Source organism: Sinocyclocheilus anshuiensis, unplaced genomic scaffold (genome assembly GCF_001515605.1).
Source record: "Sinocyclocheilus anshuiensis isolate Anshui unplaced genomic scaffold, SAMN03320099.WGS_v1.1 scaffold2202, whole genome shotgun sequence".
In the NCBI taxonomy this organism is placed as follows: Eukaryota; Metazoa; Chordata; class Actinopteri; order Cypriniformes; family Cyprinidae; genus Sinocyclocheilus; species Sinocyclocheilus anshuiensis.
Genome location: NW_015558664.1, coordinates 237,218 through 257,778, shown reverse-complemented (window position 1 = coordinate 257,778; position 20,561 = coordinate 237,218). Strand labels below are relative to the sequence as shown.

Genomic DNA, 20,561 nt, shown 5'->3' with positions numbered 1-20,561 from the left:
GAAAAAAAAAAACTTTAAAAAAAAAAAAAAAAAAAAAAAAAAAAAAAAGAATTTTCTTTCCAATAGTCTGAAAATGAATCAAGTTATGAAAGCAAAATAGCCTAAAATCTCTAAATTGACCAGTGCATGAAAAAACAATGGTTTTGCCTTAAGGTTTTAATGATTAGTAATGCACTCATATTATTTCTGGCCGATTATAATGTGATTTACTATAGAGTAAAGTAATTATTTGTATTTTTAAAGATTAACTTTCTGTCAGCATTACATAACAACAAAATGTAATGTACATATAATAATACGGGAAATAAGCAGCACAATTAAATATTCTATATCGACCAATAAGCATCAATTTAAAAAATCTAATGCTACTTGGGGTTATTTCAGAAGAAATTGAGATTTAGAATATTTTGCATCTGACACAGATTTATTTGACACGGCCAGATTTACCATTTACTAATACCATACCATATTTACCGTCCAGCAGGGACAGCGGCATCTTATTAGATTAAATAAGACTGTGGTGCATCATCATGCTAAGTTATAGGACATCGACTTACACAAAACACACTGAGAGACCACAGTATAAAACCCAGTAACTACCTAACTTGCTAGTTTTTTTTCAAATGCCAAGCGAGCTAAAGCACTATAAATTCAAGCACCTACGTGTGGCGTGTGAGCTGTACTGATTAATAGCCTGTCTTTCTGGATCAGAGGCTTTGCCGTGCCTTTGTTTAACAGAGCTCATTGTGATTATCACAGAATAAACCCTCCAGCACGGCCATAAATCAGCCCTGCCGATGCTCCTCACTCGCACAGCCATCTGTCAGTCAAAAGGGCAGTTGAGGGCAACTTGAAAAAGTTCGAGTCTCTTCCAAGGGGTGCCAAGTACAACATCTCGGCTGTGTTTCCATGCCTTTCTGTTGAGGTAATTAACCCCAACCCACTGCTTATTAGAGGAGACTCATAGGGAGCGGAGGATGAGAGGAAATGAGAAATCACAGCTTCTCAAAGAAGCAAACGCAGTCCTCGGAGACGGTGTCATCCGTTTGGCTCTTCTCAGATCACGCTGCCATCAAACCAAATATTCCATAACATACATTCCTACACAGCAGTTAGGTAATGTTCATAAATAGGCTATTCTTTAAAATACACCTAATAAGCTTCAGATAATTTTTTTTTTTAATTTCCAAGCATCTGTAGATTTCTATAACACACTTTTACATTAACCTGAATAATAATATTGGCTGCATAAATATTCATAGGTCAAATTTGAATAAAGACAGACAAAAACTAGCACTTGGCTGCTTGTCATTACCATCACATCTCAACTTCTCAAATAGGTTCCAACGAGACCTGCAGCTTTTCTGCTGGCACTTGTGTCTGTTGCAACAAGGCATTTTTTTTAATGAGCAAAGTGTAAGAGTTTCAGTTTGTTCAGTTTATTCATCTCAGTTTCTTTAAAAGTTCAAAAAATATGTTTATTTTAAAAAGCTGTTTCTGGTAACCAAACAAATCAGCCTATATATTAAATTCCATTACTACTGCTAACTGATGTAGGCATTTTTTAAAGAGACAGGTGGTAATATCATAAATTATTTCTAGACTAGCTAGACACATTCTCTCCATTGTGTTCACGCGCTTGAATTCAGTGCAGGTGAACCGGAAATATGAAACAATGAATAAACAATGGTGAGAATTCATCAAGCTAGCCAACAAACCCGCTGAACAATTGGACTAACATTTAATTGCCAAGTACAAATATGATGGGAATTTTTCTTGATGTTGGTGTTCGTATAATTACTAATAAAATATGCTGACATAAATACTAAAAATATAAAACATTTTATTATATCCCAATGTGAATAAAAGCTTGAAATGTTTAATCTATGACGTTTTGTCAAGTGACCCCCAAAAAATGTAATTAATGTGGTAGCCCATAAATTTGTTAAGTCCAAAATAGTGGATTCAATAATATTGTATTATTTAAGGAATTAATTATTATTTATTGTTATTATTATCATTATTATTTACTACATAACAACCACCTGTGATCTAGAGATAAACAATAAAATCAATTCCCAATCGATAAAATCATTTTGCTCTTGCTCTACATTTTTCCTCACTGAAAATCCCTTTTTTTTTTTTTACAAAGCATGTCACTTTGTGGAATTTCATATTAACTTCAACTACAGTTAGAAAACAAATAATTTTCTGCTCTACTTCAAAGAAAACAGTGTTTGTCATAATCAATAGTGGGATCTAAAAAAATTCAATTCCTATTCCACAACAGAAATTCCTATTCCTGCTTCATCTGCCGCAGAATTTTATTCTTGAGCTCCCATGAAATGCTATTTTCTTGATTTGTTTTTGCACACGGTGCAGTGCTTTGCATAAAAGCTAAATGCAAATGGTATGAGAGTAGATAAACAGAATGTTATGAGCTGAGAATCTGTTCGCTTCACTTCGCTCCTCTACACAATGTAACTACACAATTGAAAGAGGGACTAAGTGATTCTGTTGTTCTTTCTCTTTGGCTTTCAGCAGAAAATCCACTACAGCGCTAAAGAGCTGCTGTGCTGAAGCATGCTGCATTTTCATCAAGTTGAGGGTGACAGGGAGATCAGGCAGGCCATCCTCCAGGCTGTTTGTACCAGGTGGTAGAGCCACAGCTGGCATGTACCTCTTCCACATAAATCATTCATTCTGGAAAACACTTGTTTGCTACAGAGGGAGAGGCAGTGTAAAGTATGCGATGATGAAGTTTAGAACAACCTTGTGGTCAGTACTGTATCGTAAGATACAGATTTACCACTTAAAAGTGTATTACAGTCATCCTGCCTTTGGAAAATGAGTGTACTTAAAGGAACAGTTCATCCAAAAATAAAAATTTGCTGAAAATGTACTCACCCTCAGGTCAGTCAAGATGTAGATGAGTTTGTTTCTTCATCAGAACAGGTTTGGAGAAATTTAACATTACATCACTTGCTCACCAATGGATCATCTGCAGTGAATGGGTGCCGTCAGAATGAGATTCCAAACAGCTGATAAAAACATCACAATAATCCACAAGTAATCCACATGACTCCTGTCTATCAATAAGTGTTTTGTGAAGTGAAGAGCTGGGTCTTTGTAAGAAAAAAAATCCATAAATAGGATATTTTTTCATTTGAAACTGCTGCTTCTGGCTAAAATATTGCTTTCTCCAGTGAAAAAGTCAGTTCATCTGAATCAGGAGAGAAATATGCTCAGATCAAGGACCGTTTATAAGCGAAAGCAGTCCAAAACTGTTCTAAAAAAATATGTCTGTTGACAACAGGAATTGAACTTTTTCCACTGGAGAAGCGTTATTATAGATTATGGACTGGTATTTTGACCAGATTTGTATCTTACGAACATGCAGCTTTTAACTTCACAATACATTCATTGATGGACTGGAGTGGTGTGGATTACTTGTGGATTATTGTGATTTTTTATCAGCTGTTTTAACATTCTGACGGCACCCATTCACTGCAGAGGATCCATTGGTGAACAATTGACATAATGCTAAATTTCTCCTCATTTCATCTGAAGGTAAGTAAATTTTCAGCAATTTATTTTTCATTTTTTGGGTGAACTATTACTTTTAAGTAATATTCTGAGTTCAATAAAAGTTAAGCTCAATCAAAAGCATTGTGGCATTATGTTGAATCTCACAAAAAAGACTCATCCTTTGCTTTGTATTTTTTTAAAAAGCAAAGAGCAAAAATCGAGGTCACATCGAGGCACTTACAATGTAAGTCAATGGGGTCAATTGATTTAAAAGCAGAAATGTGAAGTTTATTATTTTATAGTGCTGGGCGGTATACCGGTTCATACCGAATACCGATGTTTATTTTTGTTACGATATGAATTTTTTAAATACTGCAATACCGGTGTATGTCGCTTAAAAAACGTTCGGAACGCGGCACTGTTTGAAAGGGGTAATATGAGCGTAGTTCATCTGTTAATATCACATGCACTTTTTTGTTTGCTGTTTTTTTTAGTTTGTTACTCGCAGGCAGTGCGCTGCATGAGACAAAAAAGTAATATAGCCAAAACAACCGCGTAGCCGCTCTTTAGTGTAGATGAGTGCGATTATAAATGAGAGTGACTCCTGGTGAACATGTATTAAAAGGGGTCGTGTTTAGTCACTATTTAGTGTGGTATTTTTTGACAATATTCACTCATCATGACAGTAAAATAGGGCATTCTAAGTCAATATACTGCAGTATTTCCTCTCTCAATCAGTAGAAAATATGGTTAACACACGGTCATGCATGAAAAAAAAATACCGTCATGTACCGTGAAACCGGTATAATTTAGAAAAATACTGTGATATAAATTTTTGGTCATACCACCCAGCACTATTATTTTATAAAAGCACTTACATTAATTCTTCTGTTAAAATGTAAGTAGTTCTTGCCATTTTTAAAGTCGTTTGGGGGTTTTAGGCATTCTGTTGTCATTATTACTTTTTAAGTAAAGATCAGAATTATTTTTGAGATAATCAACAGATGCTGTCAGTTGAGATTAAATTGTACTGAACCCACAATATTACATTAAAAATCATTGTCAAACTACAAAGATCACAGTATCTCAGATAAACCTTAACAATCCCTTCCACGCAATAAAAAAAATCATGTGTTGTAACTAAAAAATGCTCCCTAGACGCACTCTACAATCCATTCCTGAAGCCCACAGCCATTGCCAAACAGCACAACGTGTCTGAGGCTGCAGCTCGGAAATGTTTACTCAAGTAATCATCTGTAGCTGCCTCTCAGCTCAGTGAGGTTTGTTTGCGCCCTTTTGCGGTTTGAGCACTACACTGGCTGTCTGCAACCCATATCAACATACATCCAGTTAGTAACTATATGACAAAATCATCTCGCTAACAATGAAGTGTGTCTTTTATAACAAAGCACAAAAGGAGGCCATTAATAAAATTATAATAAAGACTTTTTTGAGCAATGCAAAATTTGTATTGCTTGGATATTCAGCGAAGCAGACAAATTATGCTGTGCATGCTGTTGTAGAAAATAAACCAGAAAGAGAACAGCAAATTGCTTGTGTTTTCAGTTCTGCAACAAATTAGTGCTTTCCGAAGAAGCTGAAAACGAACCTGGAATAAAGCTTGCGCAACAGTGAGAAACTACAAACGCTTTATTGTTGCATACTGTTTGGCAGATGCATTTCGGGGAAGGTGGTTTAGGCTGTTCTAATTGTAAGATGTAGAATCCACCATGCACTTTTTGAATAAATATTATAAAGATCACTCAATATATTCACAATCAACCAAATTTTAAAGTAACTGAAATGCATTAAATCATACACTCTTAAAAATAAAGGTTCCAAAATGGGATTTTAACAGCGATGCCATAGAAGAAGCATTTATGTTCCCCAAAACACCTTTCTGTAAAACTTTTTTTCTTAATGCAAAGAATATTTAAACAATCTAAAGAACCCTTTTCCACTATAAAGAACCTTTTGTGCAATGGAAAGGTTCCATGGAGATTAAAAGCTCTTGCATAGATTAAGAACTTTTCATTGTTAAGAGTTTATCAAATAAACGAATGCATAAATGATGATGGAAAAACCAGAAATGTGTGCTAAGTAGTGCTCAAAGCTCTAAACTACCTGTACAGATAGAAGCAATCAGCCACTTTTCATAATTAATGTTCAGCCAGTGCCAAGTACATTAAACAAGAGTCTCCAAAGAGAGAAGAAGAGGAGTTCGCAATCATTAATGGTCTTTGTGAATCTGCCAGATCGCAAATTGGAGGTCACACCTGCATAAAAGTGTCATTAACAATAAGGCAAGGTGCAATCAAGCTGATTCAAACAGGACAGGACAGGACAAATGTACAATTGGTATTCAGGTCATGATGATGAAACTCTATAGATTTTTTCTGTTTAGCACCTGAGTGGAAGATACTCTCCACAACGGACTGCTATTTCCCTCACCCCAGATCATGTCTGTTCACAGTGCAGACAAAAATTTACCATGGTAACCAAGGTGTCTACCAAAAAGTTACTATAGCTACTGTCACAACGACAAAACATACAGTAGTATAGCCCACTACTGTATAGTATGTCTACATACTTGCCATAAACATGTGTAATTTTGTATGTCGTTTATTTTTGTGATGACAGTGCCTGCTAATATAACATTACTACAGTATTTTGATGAAAGCTATGGTTATTAAACAGAAAATTCTGCACAAAATGACAATGCTTCTCAAAGCTTCTTACACTGCTTTAAGTATATGCCATATAGATATGTTTTATTTTTTAGTGCAATAATTGCAATACATTTGGCAGGTAACTGTGGTTACCATGATAAGTCATTGTGAAGGTGGTAATTTAGTTGCATTTACAATGAAAGGTTTTTCTATATAAATGCAACAATTTGTGCCTCTGCATCAGCAATAAAATATCATTAGTTACATAATATCATTTTTTGCTGAATTTCTGTTTCTCAGCTATATTTCATTTTCTCATAGGAAAATAATTCACGAAAGGGATATAAGATAGCATATAGTGTTTAATGGTGTGAACATACTTTTTTTTAGTCTATGAGCTCTTTGGCCTGTCTCAGGTCTTGTAGCCTATTATTGGACCAGTTTTTGTTTATTTTAATTGTTAGTTGTATTTATTTATTTGATTTTTGCACTGTTGACTGCATCAACCTCAAAATGTAACCCTGTTAACCAAGTTACTGTAAGAAAAAAAAATAAAATATGGTTTCTATTACTTTGTTTACTATTTAAGCTATTTATTATATGTTCCAAAATTATCTAGCCAGGCTGTAAAACAGATTCATTTAGGCTACACATGCAAATTTGTCCCCTATTTATTTTATAAATCCCAATTCATTCTAATGTTAATGCTTATTTAAGCACCCTTATTTAATCAACATTTGTTAACAAATACGCTTATGGTCCATTTTGTACTCTTTTTGTGGAAAGTGGCAAAAACAGCTCATTTTTGGCACACGATTTGTGCTGCATTTATGGTCTGCAGCTCTATTTCTCATAGTTTTACAGAGTAAACATCCTTTCTAACGTAACATTTGTACGCACAGTAATTAAACAGACATTCGTCTTACCTTGTATGTGCTGATTAACCACATTCTCCAGCCGATCCAGTCGCTCTATAATCCGCAGAGTTTCTCCTTTCCTGTCGCCCTCCAACTTTTTGGCTGGGACAGGCATCGGCACTTTGATGTACACATTAGCGATGTAATTAGTCACCCATCCGACGTACAAAAGACACACTATGTTGGTCATGCCACTTAGTATTACACACGTAGACACCAAAGTTTTGGTTCTCCTGGTGCAAGCCATTCCGACATCCCTCCATACAGAGTCCGAGGCACAGCGGACAAGTGCGCCTGTCCTCAACTCTGTATGTACTCCGATGGAGAATAACGCGCCTGACGCAAACACTACAGTCCGTGCTTCATTCTGTTCAGCCCTGACAGATTCCAGCGACTTGAAATGGGCAACTATCGTCTTGTTCCAACACGAAGCGCCGCGTCCTCCATCTGCAGCGGTATAGGAAGGAGAGCGAAGGTGCGCGAGTATGTGTGTGGTTTGATCCTGAGCCTGTTGACCAATGAGATGAGCTGTAATCTATGGAACCAATTGCACAATGATCCAGTAACAGTAAGGAGGTGCTTTATAACGGCAGAGACTCCCAATGTTTCATAAAAAAACGTGAAAAAAAATGTCATAAAAGCAAGCAAAATAAAGGAGTAGGCTACATTGCATTTAAAGCTATAATACGAGTAGTAGGCTACGCAGAGGAGACTGAGGAGTGTTGTAGTAGCAAAGCATGAGTTTACACCATCAATTTAACCACTTACAAATGAACAGTACCTTATCAATACCCTCCTGATCACAGAAGTTGTAAGGCTGTTTGCAAATTATATAATAACATTCATAATAACTTTAAATAAATTGTAGGTATTTTTCAGGGAGCCATTTGGTAATAAACTAATTAAAGGATTTAACAGAATACAGACAAAAAAACACAGAATACACATTTTTGTAATCGATTTGAATTATTTGCAAATATTTTTCATTTGAAATATGCACACATTCACTATGCATTCGCCTAATGTGTCGACAAAGCAAAATGGCAAATGAAAAAATGTTTATTTTCTCATCACATTCGGTTATGAGTTAGGCTACATGAATCTTACTTACATCTTACCTTGCACTCTTTCACCATTAAAGGGATAGTTTACCCAAAAATGAACCTGTATGAATTTCTCTCAGCTGTTGAACACAAAAGAAGATATTCTGAAGAATGTTGGTAACCAAACTGTTGACAGTAGCCACTGACATCCATAGTATGGATACATCAATTTTATTTGATTGGCTCTTTTAATAATTTGTAAGTGTAAAATTAAAGAAATTAGGTTTACATGCATTTACATACAACAGGCCTTTCATAAGTGCTGATATTTAACTGTATGCATCAGTCCACGTCCTCTCGGCCCATAGTTCCACAAAATCATAATGACACGGCAGATAGTTTTTTCTTCATTCCATGATATATATACAATGCCAATCTCTATGCATAACCCGACTCACAAACACTTGACACATCAATACAAACATCACCAACAAGAACAAGATCACCTAAGTATTTCTTACGCAGATCCTCATATAAAGAGCAATCATACAAAAATGCTTCTCATCTTCTATCACAGAAATATTTCATGTTAACTTACAATAACTACAGATTCTCTCTGCCACTGGTGTATTGCTCCATCTGCCTGTTTCTATAGCAAGATGATGACTTGAACATCTAAAAGGAACAATGATCGTACCAGTTGCATGTTATACATGTTATGCTTTTTCTTTTTAAATCATTGGTTAAGAATAGCTGTAAATGTTCTTAAGTCACCTACACTGGGAGGCTCACTCCCAAGCACTAGAAAAACCATAAAAATACAGCAAAACTCTAATACAAGTAACCCATGTTTTTCGACCTACTTCATCTAATTGAAAAAGCATATTATAACATTTTCTTGGATAATGATGATTAGACATAGACACTAATTTTATCCAATACATGATACATCTTTTCATATAAGAAGTGGACAATACAAATCTACCCAAATCACCCAAGACAGCTACATTGCTCACACTTGTACTGATACCAAGGAGTTTTTTTACTAATACATGCCTGAACATTTTGGTTCAAAACCCTATGTCTCACATCCATAATAAAGTATAGGTGTAACCATGCGATCAAACAAATACAAAGATTGATTGCAGCTAATTTTATGTTTACAAACAAACCTTAGCAAGGAAAGCATTACTTTCTTGCCTTTGCTTGCTAAAAGTTGTCGCCGGGTTGTCCACCATGACAATTTTGGTGTAAACCACATACCCAGATATTTGTAACAATTAACCACTTCAATCTGTTCACCAGCAAAATACCATTTTTCATCCTTATTTAGAGCGCCCCCTCTTCTAAAAACCATAATTTTAGTTTTACTCAAATTCACTCTCACACCATAAAGATTACAAAAGTTTTCCAGTTGTTCAATCTGTTTCTGCAACCCCCCAATTGTATCTGCTATATTAGCCATATCATCAGCATATAACATATGAACAGTCCGCTTGTCCATGTTTGTGTATTACAGACAGACAAGGCCCATTCACACCAAAACAAATGTTTGGTGTGAAAATTTAGTGCAATAATCATTTTCATTTGAATAAATGCCTGCAAAAGCTATTTTTATGCAAATCGCATGCAAAGATCAAAAATAATTTCCATGCCAAATATTCGTGATGGTGTCAACAGGCCTTCAGTCTGCACATTATTGGTGGGGATTTTCCAGTGAGTCTTTCTGCAAGTTACATCATTACTCCAGTAGGTGGCGACACATGTATCATGACTGAGTCACTGAATTATTCACTCTATAAATAAAATACTGATTTGTTCAGGAATGAAACAACACTGCTCAGGGATGGCATTATAATTGTTTTGAGCAAATTAAATTAGATTATAAATTCCAAACTTTGATTAAACTATACATTTTGTTGTAATTCCAAATTCCAACAAAGTTGAAAATATCCATGTTTTAGGTTGTAACAAAAGCAGTCTTCATTCTTTACATTCATTTACACAGTTTAAGAATAAGTTGTAAATGTATACTTTGTTGTAGCTGATAAGTATAGGAATAATTATATCAACATTTGAGATACACATCATAAAAAAATAAAAAAACTTTCAGATACTGAACCAAAACACAAGTTACTTATCTTAGCACTGTACACCAGAGGGACCTTGTTTTTGTGACAAACAGGATTCTGGCTCTTAGGAAGTGGGGTAGAGGAAATCGATATTTGTACAAGTCAAGCTCAACAATGCACACTTGTAAGCAACAGTATATGTAATTGTATGGATATGTAAACCAACATCAGTAGCTTCTCCTTTAGAATATGACCATATTTATGAATACAATTTGTCAAATTATTTAGATTTGAGAATGACATTTTCCACATGCTTCTAATCTTGTTTTAGTGGGATTACAGCATAATAATGTTTACGTGTGTGGCCAAAGCAAATAAGTATTTTTATGAATAGTTCAGATTCTTTGGCTAATCTTCCAGAGCACTGCTGCTAATAGCAAAAGCACTAACATGTAAGAGTAGGAGGAATAAAGACCCATTGTAAGCTTGTATTTTATATCCACCCCATGGGTATAGTCTGAGGAAACTCATAAAGAAACGATATTGATTTTATCTCATTAAATAAAGCCCATACACACATGAGCATATAATGTTTGATTCTACTGGGACAATAATAGTGGTGCTTTAAATAGCTTCAAAAGATGAGATACCAACAAAAATCATAGACAATGCTATAACATTTAACGACATTGTAAGCAACAGAAAAAACACTGGTTACAACAACTAGTACAGCTAATGTGTTGCAACTACTTATAATCTGATGTAAACAAAAAGCAAAAATCTAAATATATATAAGCCCATAGTTATAGGCTTATAGTTTCTGACAACAAATCAGTCCAAAATATTCCGGACATTTCATCAAGCAGTGCAATTTACATTAATTTATTAATGAATGAAAGTTGCATTCAAGATGGCTGCACTCAACGTTTAGACAAAATCGTTGGTTTAATACGTTTATTCAGTGCAACTGAATCACATGTCCTTGAAAGAGAGAGTGAATTGAAAAATTCTGTTATTTATAAAAAATATATATATATATGCTCATTTTAGTGTTAAATTCACAGAAAACAGAACTCGTTTCCCAACCTACTGTGAGACATATCAACAAGTTTTTTTGTGTCTGTGTGTGTGTGTGTTTAAAAAATAATTAATTAATTAAAAAAGTTATATTTTTGTATAGGGTAACTTGATCCCTAAATAGCAACATGAAGAAATGTGTCTCTCTCAGAACAAAACGTACAAAAGTTGTCACTGGGACAGTACCTTTTCAAAAAGGTACAAATATGTACAATTTAGGTACTGACATGTACCGTTAAGTTACTAATAATCACCCTTTAAGAGTAAATAAGGTACAAATGTGTACCTTTTGAAAAGGTGCTGCCCCAGTGATAACTTTTGTACTTTCTTTTTCTGAGAGTGTATGGAGAACTGATTTACATATCTCTATATATGCCATAAATTTCTAGGTACACGATAGAAACCTGCAAATCCACTTTTGTGGTGCTTCCTAAGCTGCACAGTACTACACAGAACTGCATTGCTTATACGATCAATGCTATAATCAGCAGACAACAGATGGAGCCTTTCACAGAGGACCTGCTGCGGCCCAGGATCTCGTCACTGTAAATCAATCAGTAAAATGTTATTTCCCCAGAAAAATAAAAAATAGACACTGAAACAGCTATGCTAAAAATGTGACTTTTTGTGGCTAAAACTGCCAAGAGCTTTAAAAATGATGAAGCATGTTTAATCGTGCTCACTTAAAATGCACAGCAGGACACAGTCTTAAAAACCAAACAGTCTTTTTAAAATATCTTGATAAATGTACTGTGTACTTTTAAATTGGAATCCATAGTGTATTTTCTGCACTGAACTGATCCTCAATACTATTTTTTTCAGTCTATTTATGTATGTACAGTATGTACAACAAAACAGGGTTCTCCAGAAAAGTTTATTCTTTTTTTTTAAATCTAAAATATTACTATTTAATAAATAAATAAATAAACAAACTGAAGAAAATGTAACTACTGTTTGCAAAAGTTGCCACAACAATACGATTTTTAAGTGTGGTTGCTATGGTGTTCAAGTGGTTGCTACGCTGTTAAAAGTTAGAATATGCAGTTATTAAATTGTATTATGTTTCTGAAGGTGTGCCTTTGAAATTGGCAAAGTTTTTGCAGCAAAAGGCATCAAGGACATTTAGATTTTCCATTTCATGACTCCTTTAAAGAAGTTTTTATATCTGGTTATGAATTGCTTTCCTCTGTGTAACTCAAAGTGGTCAGGTTGATTTAGTCATATAAATAACACATGTGACCTGAATAAAATCAGTTAGGTATTACCACATATACATTTTAGGTTACCTGAGAAAACGCTCAGTGTAGGTGTTTGTAAGGGCATTCAGTAGGTGTCAGGTGACTGCAGATATAGCAAGTCAACAGAGTCCACCTCCAAGTCTATGAGATATTCAGGTCTCAGGTTCCTCCTTCAGTGTGAGCCTACAGAATTTTTTGCCTGTTTTATCATCAGCCAGGTGAAAATCGTGAGCCTGATCACCTATAAAAGTGCTCGACAATCCACATGGTATCTGCAGAACAAACTGTGCAGTACAAAGGAATGCACAGAAGTTCAATGCTTGAGGTTGGCGGTTTCTTCAAACTCACCCTAAGAATGAGAAATATCAATAGTGAGTCTCAGCAAAAAAAAAAAAAAAAAGTACTGAGGCAAAATACAGCAAAAGTCATTTTATAACCCTTGTAAATAAGAAGTAAACTTTAGCACACTTTTAAAAACAGTACTTTTTATGGAAATAGAATGCTTTAAAAGAATATACTAAATGTAATGTTTTGAAAGCTTTAGTTGAATAATTGCCCACTTAAGTAGGACTTAAGTACATATTTAATGTCATAATTACTTGTATTGTTTACAATAACACACTACGGTTATTGTTATTGTTAAAATGGTAACAATTTATTTTAAGGTGTCCTTGTTACACATTGCTATTATAGTAACACTTATTTATGCATAATTACATGCAAGTAACCCTAAGCCAAACCCCAATCCTAACCCTAACCATAAAGTAAGTACATGTAGTTAATTATTACTACCCAGTACTTAAATGTATAATTACACTGTAACAAGGGCACCTTAAAATAAATTGTAACTGTTAAAATTATAACCAAGTACTGTACATGTGCTTCAGTATACAACTGAGTATACACATCAAAATAAGTGTACTTATTTAAAAAAAAAAGCAAGGTAAAACTTTTACTTTTTAATTTGACGTTATTACAAAGTGTTCTTTAAAGTGTACTTAAGTGTGTTAAACAGTCATGAAAGTGCAACTCTTTATATACAGTTAAGTGACATTTTATTTCATTAGTACTATGTTATCTGCAAGTTTGTGAGTGTGTATGTATTTGTATATGTATATGTGTGTATATACTTTCAAGATTTGAAGTACACTACAAATGCACATTTAATACAATTAAGTGCAATTCATTTTCACAAGGGAAAGCCACAGAGAGCAACGTCTTCATAAAAGCTCTTTATCGCTTTGACTATGGCAGAAACGTTGCAGGCTGATTCAGAGTGACACTGATCTCCCCCTTCTTTGTGTTGCAGCTGATATGTGACACTCTGCAGCAGTATAATGCGTGTTGGCGTTTCCCCCACCGAAGCAGAACATGCATCAGGCCTTGTCTACAGCCTTGAAGTGGGTGGCGCAAAAGACTGATGCCAGTAAATGTGCTGTGATGTACAGAAGACTCCTGAAATATATGTTCTAATGTAAGAAGCCCTAAAGGGGGCCGTAGACACACCAGTGCGTCACTATTTATAATCTTTAACTCTGCTTCCACTTACATGACTGGTAAATCAACATGTCAGTTCTGTGCTCTTTCTTGTGTATGAAAAATTAATGTGCAGAATACAAAATATTTGTTTAGGTTTTGTTCAGCTACAGTATTTACAGTTAGGAATATACATCTGACATTTCGTTATGAGCCAAAAACATTCAATATTTATATGAGGCTAAGTTTGTAACATGATCTTGTGTACCTTTCTCAGACAGGTTGTGATAAGAGTTCAGCATACTGTTACTGAAGATCATGCCCTTGGCTGATTTCTGTATTATTCATTCCCTTCAAACAAAAGTGTGTTGCATTTTAAATCATATTCAAATAGCCGAATAGGATTAAACTCATGTCTGTCGCAGCTTGAGGAGTCATGCTGCAAGTGTAGATGATATGCGGTTTCATCATTTTATTCACCCTCATATCATTCCAAACTTGAATGATTCTTCGTTTTGCGCAACATGAAGAAAGATTTGTCCATATACTGTATTAACAGTCAGTGGGAATTTCAAACTCCAAAAAGGACACAGAGTTAGCATAAAAATAATTCTTACAACTCCAGTGGTCATCTTAAGCAATATAATCACTTTTTATAATGGACAGGGCAAAAACATTGATTATCTCATGTATACTCAGGCCCAAATCAAATATGGTGTGACACAAGAACCAGTGAGATTTGACGTTATTAAAGGGATAGTTCACCCAAAAATGAAAATTCTGTCATTAATTACTCACCCTCATGTCGTTCCAAACCCACAAGACTTTCGTTTATCTTTGGAACAAAAATTAAGATACTTTTTTATGAAATCCGAGAGCTTTCTGACCCTGCATAGACAGCAACACAACTGAAACGTTCAAGGCCCAGAAAGGTAGTAAGGACATCGATAAAATAGTCCATGTGACATCAGTGGTTCAGCTGTAATAACCGCCTTTTTGGGTGAAATATCCCTTTAACATGTTGTTATTTAGCAGCAGATTTCCAGCTAACAAAAATATTCTATGAAAGTTTTGCAAATGTTCCTATTAACTTATGAAAAGGTTATTTCAAAATTCTATGAACATTCAAAACATCCATTTTTTTAAATCTTTGGTTACACTTTATTTGAAGGTGTCCTTGTTACAGTGCAAATATACATTTAAGTACTAAGTAATCTTAATTAACTACATGTACTTACTATATGGTTAGGGTTAGGATTAGGGTTTGGCTTGGGGCTACTTATATGTAATTATGCATAATTTGTTGTTGTTATAATAGTAAGTACATGTGTAATGTACTAGTAAGGACACCTTAAAATAAAGTATTTCCAAATCTTTTTATTATTATTATTATTATTATCATCATCATTTGGTTAGAGAAAATATTAAGGGAACATTCCATTTTATTATTTTATCATACATTATGGGAACCTTTGAATGTTCTTTGAATGACAAAAAAGGCTCCATGATTGATGTATAAATAACATTTTGAGAACATTGTTAAAGATAACTTCAACCTAAATGTTCTATTAATGTTACTGAAAGAATGTTTCTTTATAACTTTAAGAGAACCTCGCCAGAACATTTACCAAAGTTCTGAGAACGTTCCCTTTTAGCTGTTAGTCACATCTCTGAGCAACATGCAGCAATATGACTTTCTTGATTGAATCAGTGTTTTTGAAAGAATTGGTTAAGTGAACGATTCAATGATTCGCTCATAAAGAGCAGAAAGAGTCAGTGATAATCGCTAAAATCTTCATCAAACACACACACACACACACACACAGATTCACAAATTGGAGTTCTGAAACTCACATTAGTGACATTTGGGGGAAAATTTGTGGACAAAAAAAAATGCCTGTCTATTGTCAGTAGTGTAGTGATGTATCAGGACAGCTCACACAGGAGTCATGTTCATGCCAAGCAGGTTTTCAGTTTTTCTGTTGCTCAACTTTGTAAATTCGCTTGACAAACTTAAATCTGATGCAGAATGTGTGGGGAAATTGTGTGTTGAAATTTTTCACCATCACATGAATTTCCCGATCATATGGATTAGTATTGACATGACTGGAATTCGGCCTTGAAAACTCACTGAATAATAGTGAAAGTGACGTGAAAAGTGTGAAAACATGTGGCCAAGTATGGTGACCCATACTCGGAATTAGTGCTCTGCATTTATCACATCCAAAGTGCACACACACAGCAGTGAACACACACACCCCGTGAACACACACCTGGAGCAGTGGGCAGCTATTTTTGCTGCGGCGCCCTGGGAGCAGTTGGGGGTTCAGTGCCTTGCTCAAGGGCACCTCAATCATGGTATTGAAGGTGGGAGAGAGTGCTGTACATTCACTCCCCCCACCTACAATCCCTGCCGGTTCGAGACTCGAACCCGCAACCTTTGGGTTACGAGTCCCACTCTCTAACCATTAGGCCACGACATTCCCCATAGTAAATGTGAATGCACCTAGACAAATAGATGCATTACAGTACACACATTATTTGATCGTGTATTGAAACCAGAACATTACTTTTACATTAATTTTATCCAGTAGGAGGTCCAAATAGCAGCTATTTTGATATTTGTTATTCCTTACTGTATTTGCGAAGACCTGAAACATGTGCGTGAGAAGCCCATTCAAGCAAACATTACACATCACACTTATTTAAAGGTGGACAGGATCACTTGTCATTCCTATTATATACTGTATTTCCTTTTGTTTAATTGAGCATAATATCTGTTTTCACAGTGCCAGCTTCCTGTCACCACAAGCTCCTGTAGGGCAGAAACTGAAACTCGAGCACAATGTGCAGCGGAGGGTTTCCCCTGTGAGCCGAGCCATTCTAATCTCATTTGAGAGACACTGGGAGGTTTATGGGCCCTTCTTCATCATAACCCTCACACAAAGGTAACGGCAATGAGGCCAGAAATATGATGAATGCCAGAGTAAAATGAAAAATGTGGAGCTACAGAGGGGAAAAGAAGAGACATAAAAAGAAAGAGTTGCCCCAGCAGGCTGGTTAAATTCTCTGTGTGGAATTAAATAAGCCTAATTATGACAAATCTTCCCTCTGCCACTGTGTTTAAGAATTATGAGCATATGTATTTATAGCATGACTGGCCTCTTACCGTCTTTCTCTCCTGGGTGTCAGCAATCCCTAATGCTACCAACCTCATTGAATTAAAGGGAAAGTCCATCTAAACATGAGAATTTTATTTACTAGTCCACATGTTGTTCCAAACCCACACGAGTTTCTTTATTTTGTGGAACACAATCGGTTCTGAAGATTGTGTATTTTGGTCTATCTATTTAATTATAATAAATAAAGAACAATAAAGAGACCACATGGAATATTAACAACTTAGCAGCTATGTATACATTTTCACTAAATGTAAAATGCATTGCTGCAGGTGCAAACTGAACAAGGTAGGCACAAATCACAGGTGGCCTATAACTTGTATTCCTGGAATCAGTGTACTTGGAATAGAGTATCATTTGTATGTGGCGTGATGCCAGATTTTTAATTCTGTTTCAGCTATTTTATCCCAACAAAAACATTTTGTTTAGGTTTTGTTATAGATCTACTGGTGGAACATACACTGAAAAAAAAAAACATTGAAAAAATGTTAAGAAGGCACCTAAAAATGTGATTCATGTGGTAAAAAATAAGTATTAATCAATATTAATTGACCTAGATTTACTGATTTTTTTTTTTTCAGAATATTATCTAACACCACAGAATCAACATAAATACTTTAGTTCACACCAAAAAAAAAAAAAATGTATATTTGCAGAAAATGTAATCACCCTCAGGCCATCCAAGATGTAGATGAGTTTGTTTCTTCATTGAAAGAGATTTGGAGAAATTTTGCATTGCATCACTTGCTCACCAATGGATCCTCTGCAGTGAATGGGTGCTGTCAGAATGAGAGTTCAAACAACTGATAAAAACAATGTGATGATACACAAGTAATCCACACGACTCCAGTTCATTCATTAACGTCTTGTAAAAAGTAAAAAGCTGAGTGTTTCTAAGAAACAAATCCAAGGCTTAAGGCTTTTTAACTTCTGGCCAAAATGACCATTAATCATAATAATGCTATCTCCAGTGAAAAAGTCCATCCCCTGTTGTCCTCTCACATCAAAATCCACCATTTATTTAGAACTGTTTTGGACTGTTTTTCCTTGTAAACAGCTTGATCTGTGCATATTTTCCTCCTGATTCAGATGAGACAACATTTTCACTGGAGAAAGCAATATTATAGATAGAGGACTCTTATTTTAGCCGGTAGAAGTGGTTTGAAGTTAAAAACATCTTAATAATGAATTTGTGTATTACAAACACACAGCTTTTCGCTTCACAAGATGTTAATTGATGGACTGGAGTTGTATGGATTACTTGTGGATTATTGTGATATTTTTCTCAGCTGTTTGGGGTCTCATTCTGACAGCACCCATTGCTTTATCCCACAGACTAAAACACAAGCCACTGCAACAGTATAAAATTAACCCAATTCTGCAGGAAAACTGTGGAGTTGGCACACAGTTTAAGGCCCCCAAGCTGAAGCTGAATTTTGGATGTAAAATCTAAAGTATAAGTAGAGACAGGCTTAAGGGTTGTGCTAATACATTTTAGCTTTTTATCCTTTTCAGCCTCACGCAATTTTTACCTAGAGGTATGTATTTTAGGTTTTGAAAAAATGTTTTTTACATTTTTATAAGACAAGGTAAAGTATTTTTAATTTTAAAATAAAAAAAGTGTAATTATGACCAATTAAATTATAGATTTTCCCCTCATATCATTTTTAGTTTAACTTAAAGTCATAATATTGATTTCAACTCGTGGATGTCAACTACTCAAATATAACAAATGGCTACAGTAATGAAACTTGAGCGACTTGAGTCCTTGGAGTGAGGAGAAAATCTATGGCGGTGGTTGTCTGAAGAGAAATAAAGCGTCTGCCCCACTCTCCAGCCCTCCTCTCAACACGACCTCCACTTTCAGGAAGACAAATGTCCACCGGCCTTATCAGTCCGTCCATCTCGATTTCTCTCTCAGCAGCGTGTGGGAGAATGACTCAGACTAGTTGATCGATGCGAGCCGGGTCAGTCCATTCCTCGCGGCAAGATGGCTCACCCGCCGCACTGGCTCACTGATTTACACTGCGGAGGCAGCAACTGGGGCACAGCAGAGATATGATGCCAAACAGCAGTTTATTTTAAGCAAAATGATTGAAGGTCTTATATAATGATAAATGTTTAACAGTTACTGTGTATATGGGTTTTAGCTGATTTTATTCAATTAATGCATTTATTTAATAAAATCTGAGGATGTTCTGGTTAATTTCGCACAACCTCAGGATGAGACTTATATCCGTTGTTTTTTTTTTTTCTGATTACGATATCTGTGGGGGATGCCAGTCATGACAGAATGTAATCATTCGCAGAGATTATTGCTACAAGTGGCTGCCGAATGATTCATGTCCAGAGATTGATTTAAAAATAATCAGGTTTTTGCTCAAGTGCACTTCAGTGAATATGTGAATGTCAAATTTTACACCACAGGGGAAAAAAAAGAAAAAACCTTAAGCATTTTTGGTATCTGTCGGCTTATGATTTTTCATGGGGAATTAAGACGCACAGTGCAGTTTAAACCCAAATCTTTGGAAAAACTTTATTTTAAAACTTAAATGCTAAATGATCCTACTGCTTTATGAAACCCAGAGTCTTAAATTAAATATATTTGCTTAAGTTCTCAAAGACAAATGTATCTTTTTTCACTTCTTGATCAGAAAGCTGTAGAACAAAACAAAAACAGATGGCAAAGTCAAAGGCCTCGCTTTGTAGACTGAAAATGAAATTGTGTCCAATGTCTTTCTCTGTCTCTCTCTTTTCTGGAAATGCTAAGCCAGACGGCCATTACTTTATAATGCCTCATGGGTGTGTGCATAAAGAAGTCAGAATCTCCTCTGAGCCACATGATCATTATTATTTGATAGACCCCAGTGCAAAATTTGTCACGAGTGTGTCGCGTGTTTTGGATGCTTGTTCAGTGTCTTTAGATTAGCTTAAAATGTACTTTGCAGTTTTCATAAAGGGTAACTGTATGTCAATTATGATGGATTTGGCAATCATGGCTTGGATCTGTATGGTTTTAGTCTAATTTAAGATATCATAAATCACACAAATACACTTAGATAAAAGCAATATCAAACGGGTTGTAGCTGGCCTTTGTATATAACTCTCAGTTTCAAACCCATTTTCAACCAGTATTATAGAAACATAATTGGCAAGACTTTGCTCCACTAACATATTGTTATATAATAAATATAACTACACATACATATAAGAGCTGTCAACTGATTAAAATTTTAAATCATGATTGATTGCACCCGCCATTAATCGCAAACTTATTATAAAATTAAGCATTTATCTTGTTTAATGCATTCACTTGCTATATCCAGCAAAGAAGCCATCAGACTGAAGGGTGATTCTGACGA

General features: G+C 35.2%; 1 protein-coding gene across 1 annotated transcript in view; it reads right to left on the bottom strand.

Annotated features, from left to right (window-relative positions):
• Positions 1–7,628, bottom strand: part of LOC107681199 (polypeptide N-acetylgalactosaminyltransferase 18-like) — a 75,159-nt gene extending 67,531 nt beyond the window's left edge. The window contains exon 1 of the mRNA XM_016477414.1: positions 7,124–7,628. Within this exon, the coding sequence (XP_016332900.1) occupies positions 7,124–7,361 (238 nt within the window). The 5' untranslated portion in view covers positions 7,362–7,628. The remainder of the gene's footprint in view (positions 1–7,123) is intronic.
• Between the last annotated feature and the right edge of the window lie 12,933 nt (positions 7,629–20,561).